Source organism: Crocodylus porosus, unplaced genomic scaffold (genome assembly GCF_001723895.1).
Source record: "Crocodylus porosus isolate Cpor-Errol unplaced genomic scaffold, CroPor_comp1, whole genome shotgun sequence".
In the NCBI taxonomy this organism is placed as follows: Eukaryota; Metazoa; Chordata; order Crocodylia; family Crocodylidae; genus Crocodylus; species Crocodylus porosus.
The window spans coordinates 59,070,820-59,083,198 of NW_017728931.1; the positions used below are offsets into that span (position 1 = coordinate 59,070,820).

At 42.4% G+C, this 12,379-nt stretch overlaps 1 protein-coding gene across 1 annotated transcript in view; it reads right to left on the reverse strand.

Annotated features, from left to right (window-relative positions):
• The window catches only part of SLC5A8 (solute carrier family 5 member 8), a 34,761-nt gene extending 22,460 nt beyond the window's left edge, over window positions 1–12,301 (reverse strand). Inside the window, exons 1-6 of the mRNA XM_019545138.1 lie at window positions 11,940–12,301; window positions 9,607–9,672; window positions 6,151–6,202; window positions 4,414–4,481; window positions 3,460–3,614; window positions 1,435–1,575 (exon numbers count right to left, since the gene is read on the reverse strand). Coding sequence (XP_019400683.1) covers window positions 1,435–1,575; window positions 3,460–3,614; window positions 4,414–4,481; window positions 6,151–6,202; window positions 9,607–9,672; window positions 11,940–12,284 — 827 coding nt within the window. The 5' untranslated portion in view covers window positions 12,285–12,301. The remainder of the gene's footprint in view (window positions 1–1,434; window positions 1,576–3,459; window positions 3,615–4,413; window positions 4,482–6,150; window positions 6,203–9,606; window positions 9,673–11,939) is intronic.
• Between the last annotated feature and the right edge of the window lie 78 nt (window positions 12,302–12,379).

The window sequence follows — 12,379 nt, forward strand, 5'->3', positions numbered from 1 at the left end:
GCCCCAAGGGATGATGAGGTTGAACGGTCAGAAACTACTGCAAGACCGTTTCAGGCTGGACATAAGGAAAAATTTCTTTACTATACGAGCCCCCAAGGTAGACAGGCTATACAGTCCTACAAACTATATTGATTCTTGGGAGTGGAGGGCCTTCCACATGGAAGCTCTGTATCTTGGAGCAGCTCTATCTGAAGTTCTTGGCCACATGGCTCCAATGGTGCCACATTTGAGACTCTTCTAGTCACAACTACCTCTATGATGCCTGTGAAGGATTTCATTGTGAGAAGGAAGACGGGCATTCCAAAAAGTAACATTAGCTCTGAAGAAAGGGCTGCTTGGATGAGTCAATATGCTACACAACTGAAATGCAACGTATGAAACTATTGCCCAAACAAAATACTTGGGCTGGAAACTATTTCCCACACATTACTAAACAATCAACATTGAGACATAGAATGTTTTTTTGTACTGGCTAGAACCCTGAGAAAAGCAACATGACCAAAAAATGATGCATTTGAAATTTAACTGATGATGCCACAACTCATTCAATGCATAAATGCAACTGACTACAGAATATCTTTTTCTCACTGCTGTAACCTAAAATGTTTTGCATCTCAACACACTGCTTTAAAAATGTTCTGGTTATTTTGTCCACATTTTTCAAAAGCTAAAACCTTCAAAATACTCTCCTTTGCTCTAATTAGGCAATTCTATTATGATTTGCAGCTTTGTTGTTCTCCTATAAATTATATGGATAGAGTTTATGAATTATCCTGGAATCCTGAGCTCAGATTTAGAGGTAAAGAGAAACTTGGTTTATTTGGAGGGGAGGGGGCACGGGGAATCTGCTATTTCAAATTTAAGGAAAATAGAGCTTTCTGCCAGTATCTACAATGAGCTTCTATAGTGGCTTACATCTTATTAATTACCCTGAAAATAAAGTATATAATTCTGGAGCAGTCCTTTCATTGGACAATCGATTTCAGCATTTTATCATGCTCATACCTACCTTTGTGGATAAATCTTTTACTCCTTACTCAAGCAAAATTCCTATTAACTAACTTAAGTTTCATATATAGTACCAAATCCAAGAGCTGGTATGACAAAAAATTGCATTACTAAGGCTGTAGAATTTGTCTTTAGGTTGCAAATAAACATAAGGTAGCTATTCGTATGCAACAATCCCAGGATAGTAAACAGGCAAACAACAAGACTGAATGTAACCACAAATTACACTCGATTTAAGTACTGGTGTTTAGCATTCCAGCTTATTTTTTACCTGGATCACAAAGCAAAAAGCACAGGCTTTTATTACCTTTTGTAAATGAGTTATCTATAGATTTAAACCTTTCATTTAAAAAAAGTTCCTGATGAAGTATAGCTATTGGCTAAAGTCTGAAACTGAACAATTTCATATACTGCATGTGGGCTTACAGTTTTGCTTGGAATCTGGTTTTGCAGGCAATGTATCTCTGAACTTGAGCTTGGTTGACCCCATATATTCCAGTCCAGGTGAAGGTCCCACCTATAATAATTGTCCAGAAGGTGTGTCTTTGCAAGGGATTGGGATTAAAGCTAAATGAGAGAAAAAAGACTAAATGAGAGAAAAACTAACAGAGTCAGGATATGAAAATATTTAACTATTTGTTACCAAAACAACTCAATGATTAGTGGAAAAGTTATTCTCAAATACTTGGTCAAATGTAGACTCTTATTCCTGCATCTTTGGAACAATTTAGTACTCAAACTTTAGGTATAGGAATAAACATGAAAAGCACATTTTAAATTATGGGATGACACTCTTCCCTTCCTTATTAAGTCAATAGCAAAACTCCTATATGTCTAAATAATGGCTGAAGGCAAATTTTAAATGGTGTATCAGGGCTGTTCAATGGCTAAGTGACTGGGGGCTGCATGCTGCTCAGGCTGTACCAACAGGGGCTGTATGCTGTGCCTTACGAGCACCCAATCCTCAGCTCCCCCATCTGCATGCTCCACCAGCACCATGGGCTGCACTGCTCTGTGCCATCCCACCCCACTCCCTAGGGTGGGGGCAGGAAGCGGAAGCTGAATGGGATGAGGGGAAGCCCAGAGACCCCTCCTGCTGCTGCTGCTGCTGGAGCTGGAGCAATAGGGGAGAGTGGTGGCCTGTTGAGAGCCCAAGGACCACAAACTAACCTCTTACAGGCCATGTGTCGCATGGGTCACCAGTTGGATAGCCCTGTGATATACTTTGATTGTAAAATACAATCATAGGTAAGGTGGCATGTATACCAGAGCTAGGACTATTGGCAAAAAAACCTATTTTTTTCATAAAATGTTAAGATGCTTGATTATTCTGTCAACTACACCATTTTAATTAATGTAACACCATTGAGTGATTACCTTGATTTAAGGCAAGATGGACGAGAGGAAAATCAACACTATGTTTTTTTTTCCTTAACCAACCTCTACTGAAATAAACTCTCCTATGACATTTTATTGATTTAGCTCCAGGTGTTAAGTATGGTGAAGCATGGCTATTAAGTACTGTAGCATAAACTGTAAGTAGGTTATTCTAAATCACTTTGTATTTTAATCATAAAGTATATTTGACTCAGATCATAATTTTCCAATATAAATCACATAATATTAATTCAAAGACTTTGGGCCACAATTCTCTTTTTTTTTAAAACACTAAAATAATTACTTTAAAAAAATGTGGTAAGATATTTTTTTCCCAGGGCAAACAGCTAATTAAGATGAAAACAGTCCAGGAACAGAAATAAGACCAAATGTCTAGTGTAAGTTACCAATGCAGTTTGGAAAGTTCAATTCATGAAAAATCTGTAGGCAAATTATTCACTGATGAAATTTGAATAGTCTTAAATTTTTAAAAAATTATGAATTCTCATTAAGTGATTTTTACCATGGGACATAGATTTTAAAAAAATCAAACTAATTACTTGTTATAATTAGATCTGGGGGACGTAGTTACACAAATAAATTATTCATCAAAAAGTTTCAGACAGAAAAAAATAAAATGAAAATGTCAAAATGTTTTAACATTTTTAGAATGCAATATTTTGCTTCTGTAAATTATTGATTTCCAAACTATATTTACAGTACATTTGGAAACATGTATAAGTGATACATATCCTTAGAACGAAGTTGAACAAAATTCAAAGATTTGGTCTTGTAGAGTTTTAGTAATGCCTGGATGCATTTAAACTAGAACATCACATTAAACTGGATGGCCTTCCTAGAAAGGAACAAATTTATTAAATCCAATTACCATACTTACCCTTGATAGAGGCTTTATTCCAAAGTAATCACTTTACACCTGTCTACATGGCCAAAAGTAGCATTGAAAAAAGCAAGTGAGCCTACTTGAACAGTCTCCATAGCGCAGATGCAGATACCATTTTACAACTATTTATTGTTTGTATTAGTCATTAGCTTGGACAAATGCAAACTTACTCCCAGAAGTTTAATCTTCCTCCGTCATAGGAATCATTTAGAATGCGTTGGATTCCCCCTTGAACCACCACAGACCGTATAATCACAGATGAAAACCCAGCTACCATGATCCCAACTTGGAAAACATCTGTCCAGACAACAGCCTTTAAACCACCCTGTGAGGGGAATAACAGACACGGTGTACAGTAGGAACCAGGGCGATTCTATTTTAAATCCATATTCAGTTTAGTTGAATGTAATTACCAGTCTCAAATGAACTAAACTAATTTTCCAGCTAAGGCAACTCTCCTTGAATCAAAGCAACAATGGATAATACCTACGAATGTTTCTTATGCTCCAACCTACTGACTTCTATAGAAGTACTACTTAAAATACAGGAACCATTTATACATTTAAATACACCATCAAATTTTAAGCACTTTTCACTGATTTCAGTGAGTTCTGCTTAAAATTCAGCGGCGCAATATAACCCTAAGAAAAGAAATACTGGGCAAAATACAGAATGAATTTCTACCACATTGGTCAAGGAAGTTGTTGCTTCAATGAAGACATACTTAGATCATTCAGATATGTGTGTCAGAATAACCCCACTTGTGGAAAATCCCATTAGAGATGTCTCTGGGGAAATATATTTCTATAAACTCTGCAAGGATGAGAGCGGGATGACATGTTTATCTTCCTAAGCAGCATCTTCTCCTGTCCCCAACCTGCCCAGTGCTACTTGGGAAAGCAAACAATGCTGCAGTAGGGATGGATGGATCACATGGCCCTTTGCATGTGGAAGTAAAAATGCCCACATAGAGAAGGTGTTTTCTATACATGCTTTGGAGGCACTTTGCCTTCATTAAAGCTTAAGCTCAGTATTTGTATGATATTTTTAGGGGAACAATGTTGCATATTTTGAGTGAGTACTGAAGAGAAGTTGGGTTTCTTTAACACAAACAGCCAACGTACCAGCGTGCAATAGAACGTACAGACTACTCCAGTGGCAACCACTGCACCCCACAGATCAAATCCTGTGACTGAAAAAAGAGGGAAAATAAACAACTCTGAATAATGGTTTTGATGAAAATCAATCAGTTAAAATCAAAATCTATTTTGTATCTTGCTCTGGTTGCCTGGAAAAAAAATAGATTGGAACTAAATTATGCAGAAAGTAGTAAAAATAGCAACACAGTTATTTGTATATTAAAACCACACACTTCTGATAGAAATGAATACTAAAAGAACTCAGGAAAGTAATTCTGGCAGGCCATACTTCTGCACAATTGGAAATATGTTCGAGAACAACTCTCTTCTCTAAATCTCAGTAAGTAAGAATGATTATTTTGCTATAGGCTCCAATTCAGTAAAGTTCTAAAATATAGTCTTGACCTCTGTTGACCTGCTGATTTCAGAGCAAAAGGATGTGTGGGTTGCCTGAAAGAGTTTATCTACCTGGGGATACTTGGGACAGTTCAGGTGAATCAACTAAAGGTCTGAAGCCAATGTGAATCACTTAAAGCTTGTTAAACCTCTTGTTTGGAGTTATAGAAACAGGTGACGGGTAGGTGGTGGCGGGGGGGCGGGGGAAAAACAGGATACGTGCACCTCCTGAGATTGGCCCCCGACTCGCACTGCTCAGGATGGGGCAGGTTTTTTTGCCGCGCAGGCCAGCGGTGTGTTGAGGAGGGGACACTAAGCCATGGCACAGAAGTATAGGAGTGCATTTGGGGCTTTTGGCCTGCCCCCCTCCCCCCGCCCGCCCACAAATTGTGCGTCCTCAGACTCAGGAGGCACCAGTCACTAGATCACTACAGACTGCTCCAGAACAGAGCTGGGCATATAATGTATTGTTTGGTTCAGACCAAACCAATAAGGCAAAAAGAAAAAAAAAGTTATTTTCATTTAGTTCAAACTGAATGTATTTCTCACTAAATGAAAACTGGAAATATTTAATTTGGGGTCTTTTTAAAATATTAAAAGTTTAGCTCAATTTCAAAACCTAGTGTGGTTTCAAAACATTTCACTTGAAAAATGTTTCAACACAATTCTGACTTCAACATTTTTTTTTCCCTCCCAGGCCAAAATTATTGTAGAATGCCTCCCAAGTTCATGGGGCACCTGAAACCATCTCAAACTACATTTTTGAGAAATAAATTCATTGCATGAAAGAAAATGGCCCAGTCCTGATTCTGTACAAGAACACTGAACTGATGAAGAATGTCTTGCATTTGAAAGCTTGTCTAACTTGATTCCAACTATGCCATTGTTCCAACTAAGGATATCACCCCCCCAGAATTATTGCTTCTCATAGCAGTCACATGGGGCTTTAAACTTGCTTCACACATGTACATTGACTTCACAACTTTAGCCAGTTTTATTAACTTGCCTGAGTAGCCTCACGTAATCACAGCCTCAGGGGATCAAAAACAAGTAGTAAAACTGACAGTAGAATTTGTCACTGGGTCTTTAGTCTCTTCCACAATCTCTCATTAACTAGAGATTATTGGAAGTCTTCACTCAAACAGAACTCCTAGTAAAGCCAATGTAAGTCTTGAAAAACTACATATTTGACCCTAATGTGGCGTATATCTCTACCTGCTTTAAAATCCTAGTAGTTCTACATATTCCAAAATGAAAGAAAACAAAATTGAAAATGAACTACACAAATAATTTTAACATAAAATGATTACTTTATAGTCACTTCACCTTGATTTAGTGCCAGAGCTGGCGCATAAATAACAATTCCGGTGTACAAGATCTAGAGGAGAGCAAACAAATACAAAAATCAAAGGAAGCATGCATTTCTGAAAATTGTGATACAGACATACAATTGATTTTTTGTAGGCATTTCCACAAAGTATAATATCAATGTATCTAAGTGCTCTGCAGTGTTAAGTAACAATGCTTGTGTTTATAGGAAAAATACCAGGGAACTAACTAGTAGTGCACTCTTCATGGTGCATTATTTAAAAAAACCAAACACTAAAGCAGCTCTTAAATACCAAAGTCCTCTTCATCTTGCCAAACTGTTCACCAGTCATATCACTGTGCAGTAATAGACAGGAAGTCAATAAAGTTTATGTGCGTTTTGCCAGGAAACCTTTTACTGTCTGTTTTCTTAGTCTCAGTAGGATTCAAGCACTACTTAATACACAAACATAATGGAAATTAACAATAACTAGAGGCACATCATTACATATTCATTATTGTATAGTAATGTTGGGTTTTATAGACCAATGGGTTGCAGCCATTGAGGGGTGGCAAGAATGTATGGATGATTGTTTTGTTTATTTTCATTCATTACAGGAAAGTAATCCAGACACACACCCAAAAGAATCCCTTCATTTTCATTTATCGTAATAGGGCTCACAATTCAGATATCATCTATAATAATTGTATTATCATGTCTTTTAATCTTGGTAGCCTTTGCTCTATTTTGTTGAAACTGATCATAGTGTAACAGAGCCATATTTACAGAAATGAAGGTTGAAGTCAACTACAGTCAAATTCCAAGGAAGTCTATGGATCAAATTCAACAATGACATATGCAGTTCCACAAGTTTCACAATGAGTTTTTGGTTCTGAGCTTGCATGCACTGATCTTTACATGATTTAACTCCACTGACTTCATTTGAATTAGTCCTGATTTTTGCTATACATATAGCCAATGTATAAGTGGAAAAGGAGCAAATAAAACTCCCCTTACCTGGCGTTCAGCAAGTATGCAATTTTAGAGCTAGCACCGTGACCACAGTTTGGACTACAAGATAAGCATCTCCCAACAGCGGCCCCATGGTTGCAAAGCCGGCACTGGGAGCTCCCTGCTGGTAGGAGCTGTGGAGTTTGTTTCGCACCCAGCTCCACAAGCATGGAGCTGGTGGGGAACAGGCTGTGGTCAGAACAGGCTGGGAAACAAGCTCCCCAACATCTGCCCTGCATGGCCAGGTGGGGACAATGTTCCCCTGCCCCAGCAGCAGGGAGCTTTCAGCCCCCACTTCCTGATCACATTGACCAGTGGGGAGCTCTGCAATCGGGGAGCTGGGCCTGGAAACAGGCTGGGAGTTTGTTACCAACCCCCTCTCCACAATCACAGAGCCCTACTCTGCAATCGCAATTGCAATCAAAGAGCAGGCCCTGGGAGCTCCTTGCACGGGGACAGTTTCCCACCCAGCCTGAACAGTCCCCAGTCAGCTCCAGGCTGTATATGCACACTTTCCTGCACAGCCTGGGGCTGGCTGGGAACTGTCTGGTCAGGGGCAGGTTCCAGCCCCATGCCCTGATCAGGTGACTGAGGCATGGAGCTTGGAAAGAGCTGCAGGGGTGTGGTAGGTCCAAGCCCCTTGCCCCGATCCACTGGTAGGGTAGCTAGCAGTAAGTTAGCGGCTAGCTGTCCTGCTGGCAGATAGGGGCAGGGGGCTTGGACCTGCCCCACCCCTGCACCTCTTTCCAAGCCCCATGCCTCTGATTGGGGAGCCAGGGCCAAGAGCTCCCTGCTACCAGGGCAGGGGGATATTGTCCCTGCCCCAGCGGCAGGCAGCCCCCAAACTAGCTCCCCCTGGTGGTGGCAGGGTTCCTTCTGCTTAATCCTTGCATGTGTAGACACCTACCCAAAAAACCTTACTCTGCAGTATTTTACTGTACAGTAAATCTAGGCTGGAGTAAATGCATGTGTAGACATGTCCAGTGAGGATCTCCCTACTGCCTTTAAGCATCATGATAAAAAACTTCCTTGCCACAACCCTTATCAGATTTTGGTTAATTTAAAGCAAGGATCAAGAAATAATTATTCTTCTTCAAATTATTTGGTACAAAAGGAAACAAAAGTACAAAAAAATGACACACCAATACATGCCATACTATCAAAATGGTAAGGTGGTAAAATAAATCAAACCTTATTTGAATGATACCAGACAACTAAATACAATTTTTGGCACAAAGACATATATACATTTCTTAAGTCCTACTAGCTTCTTTTTTTATCTGCTTTGAAAGCACGGATTATGAAAAAACTTGTCCCTTTTGAATCTTCAGACCTTTTGTGAGTGTTACTATATGATGAGATATCATCAGAGCTCAAGCATGTTGCTTTCCATATCTCCCTTACCTTTGATGGACTTGTTTCTCTCTTTGGAGAAGCAGTGCCCAAGATGCAACTGGCCAGTTAACATCCCAATGTTTGCCAAATTCAATGGTTCCAAGAAATTTAGGGTAGGGTGTCAAACTCATTTGGGCTAGATGAGTGAGATAGGGATGGTCCATAGGCCAGATGAACGTTGCATAGCTAGCCCTGAGAACTAGATAAGGGTCATGAACTCCCTCCCTCTCTCACCTCCTCCCCTCCATCCCAACAGAATATGCAATGCTTGTTCCAGGCAATTTGGGATACATACTGCATGCAGTGCCCACTTCATCTGGTCTAGGACCCATGCTATACACAGCACCTGTCCCAGAGCAGTTGGAAGCAGGGCACTGTGTGCAGCATGGATCCTGGACTGGCTGGGGCAGGCACCACATGCACTTGTCCTGGACCAGCTGGGGCAGGCACTGCATTTGGTACATGTACTAGTGTGACTGGGACATGCACTGTGTGCTGTGTGAATCCCAAACCGGCCGGAGTGGGCACCATGTGCATCATGTGTCCTAGGTCCTGCACGCGGGTCTGGTCCAGCATGTGCCACATTTGGCATGTGGATCAACTCCAGGACTAGGGCAGCACCCTGAGCCAGATAATGGGGCTCCATGGACTGTATCTGGCTGTATCTTTGACACCCCTGATTTAGGGCGTGTCTGTATTTGCAACCTGTGGATTTTGTGCAATCTGCATAAAACCACTGTGCAGGTAATGCATACGCTTCACATTATTATCCCATGGCTGATGTATTCCTACCTCATATCATTGCAGCCATAGAGCACTGCAGTGCTTCAAGCTATGCACTCAGATTACTGAAGTACCCTGTAGGAATAAAGAGCACTTCTGAACAGCATATGCTCTCAAACTTATAAATATGAAGCTAAAAGAACTTTCTTGTCTTTTACTTTCAGTCCCATTCTTGAACTTTTGTCGTACCCTTAACAACTACTCAAACATGATCATCAGTTACATTAGATAAAATAATGCTGAAGGCTACTAAGGACCAAAGATCGAATTTGAGGTTTACTTGCCGTTTGTATAATGAAGAGGAATGTCCCACAGAGACGCAGATGTTTATTAAATCGAAGCTCTAAATACTGTGGAGAAAAAAGGAATAAACGACTTTCACATTCAAGTTATACATTATTTTAGCAGAAGTGTCCAACTCCCTTGGTTCCCTGCCTCAAGCAGATCCAGAACATGCTCCATGTGAGCATATCTGAACCCACGTCCACAGGCAGGCAAGCAGTGGAGGTAATTATTGCCACGGGCTTCTGAGCTGCAGAGCTTAACACACCCATCACTCTTAGCAATAACCAGGACTGTGAAGGAACAACAGAACCTGTTTAGATTGTGGGAAGGAGAGTTAATCAGACCTCTCTCCCTGCTCTGATCATCTGCCAGAAACAGGAGCAGGTTTTCAGTTTAGTTCAATTTTCTAAAGCTGACCCCTCTCTTACTGTAATGCTGCCCCTGGCACTTGTCCAAGTAACTCACTGTCAGCATTACGGTTAAATCCAATGTCTTGTACAGTGTTGAACACGAACTGTAACCTTCTGTCTATAATGCCTGCTAAGACACAGTGACCCTTATTTTTGGATAATTTTGGCTTCACTTGACTTGTCATGATACAATTTCATTCCCTTGCCCATTTTAACCATAATGTGTCATGTACAATAGGACAAAGGAAAAGTCCTTTATCCACCAGTGTGATCCACAGTGTAGATGATAATATCTAATTATCCACAAGACCTGAGGTTCAGATTTGAATTTTGAGTGCTGGCAAAGGGGAGAAAATAAAGACAAGGAAAGGTTTGAATTCTGACCTCTGTAGTCTGTTTTATTAGCAATAAGGGAATAACCATAAAGTCTGTATTATTACTGTACTTTGATCTTTTTTCTGGGGTTTTAGAATGTTACCGGTCATCATTAAGGGCATAAAGCCTATGGACATAAAGTCAACGGAAAGCAGCCAGAGATGAGTATTAGACTTCCACTCTATGTAGAGAGCATCTCTGCTGAGGAAGGAGGTTCCTTGTCCTCCAAGACCAGAACTCTCCTATCTGGCAAAGGGCGAGAGAATGCAGGTTTCCAATGTGGCTCCTCTATGCCAATTCCCTGCAGGCATTAGCTCCCAGAGACATTTCATTCAAGCAGCATACCTTCTGTAGCTTTTTAATCATTTGACTTGGGTGAGGGAAAGAAACAACCCCTCTATTTTTAAGCTATATTTCAGCACTTACATAGAAGTGAGTTGTTTTCATAAATGCTGAGTATGTGCGGCTCGACCTGCATAAGTACTAAGGAAAACATGGGCATATCCAATGCCAAATGCAGAGATTGCTTATCTTTAAGTAAATGAGGAAGCGCAGATGACATTCATTAAATGATTGCTTATCTCCTTACCTTTAAGCGTCTGCTCAAGTATGCCACTGGGGGCTTTAAATATGGATTCAGAATCCTTCTTTCAGGAACCCACTTTTGAGAATGATGGGTTTTATTTTCAGGTGGGCTTTTGATGTGACAGATGTGCCTGTCTATCTACTGCCAATTTCCTACTGAGCCAGGTCCATACGATGACCCTGGAAAGCTGCAGGAACTGACTCTCAGGAGCTGGCATTGGTGACGTCCTTTGCCTCTTTCTGTTTCTGGGCAGGGCACTGGGACTCCTTTGAGTTTGGACATTTCCTTTACAACCGAATGTGGACCAGTTTGTGTCATGCTGGGCCATCAAGGGACCACTCGGCACGGGGAGGTGGGAGGGGGGAAGAGATGATCATCTTGTTCTATAAGTGTGACAGGGGTGTTGGTGTGGGGGGGCTCAATGGCAGGAGTTTGTTACTGATGAATGGGGGTGAGGGGGAAGGGGATCTCTGCACTTTGGCACTTTCACCTTTTGGTTTGAAACGGTCCAATAAAATCTGCCTGTCTAGAGCACGTCACAGTCTGTGCACAGATAAAGCCATGCACTGGCTTGAACATCTTGAGGTACTAAAACCCAGAAGGGGGTAAAAATACTGAGACCAGGTCAACAGGGGGATACTGGAGCAAGGCAAGTGCAGGGGCAGCCTTATTTCCAAGCACGTGGCCCTTCCATGCCTGTAATTTTGGGCAGTGGAGGGCAGGACACAGCAGGGCACGGGCTTTTTACCCCGCTGTGGGTTTCAGGACCTCAAGTTGGTTCATGTCAGTGCACGGCTTCATCCTTAAACAGGTGGAGACCTGACCTAGACGCACACTCTCCTCCCCACGCAACCCAGTCACCCAGCCCGGTGCCCAGCTGGCAACACGGGCACGGCATGGGACAGGGAGAGGGGCGACAGGGCGAGGCGAGGGGCAGGGGCAGGGCGCAGGCCCCTCTCACCTCGTAGGTGCTGGTGATACCCAGGCGGTAGAAGACGGGCAGGAAGATCTCGGCGCTGGCCAGCACCACCAGGAGGTAGGTGAGGGCGAAGACGCAGAAGATGGCGCCGAAGCGGTACACCTCGGCCGGGGTGCCCAGCACGGTGACGGCCGACATGAAGCTGGCGGTGAGGGACAGCGCCACGGGCAGGGCGCTCATGCTGCGCCCGCCCATCAGGAAGTCCTTGGAGGTCTTCTGCCCGCCGCCCGCGAAGGCGTAGTACACGCCGATGACGGCGGAGATGAGCAGCATGGCCCCGAACACCACATAGTCCCACACCCCGAAGCGCCCCGTGGCCGTGGCCATGCCGGAGCCGCTTCCCGCTCTGCCGCCCGCCTCGGCTCGCCTCGCTTCGCCTCAGCTCGGCTCGCAGGTGAGCCGCCCGGCCCCGCCCGCCCCCC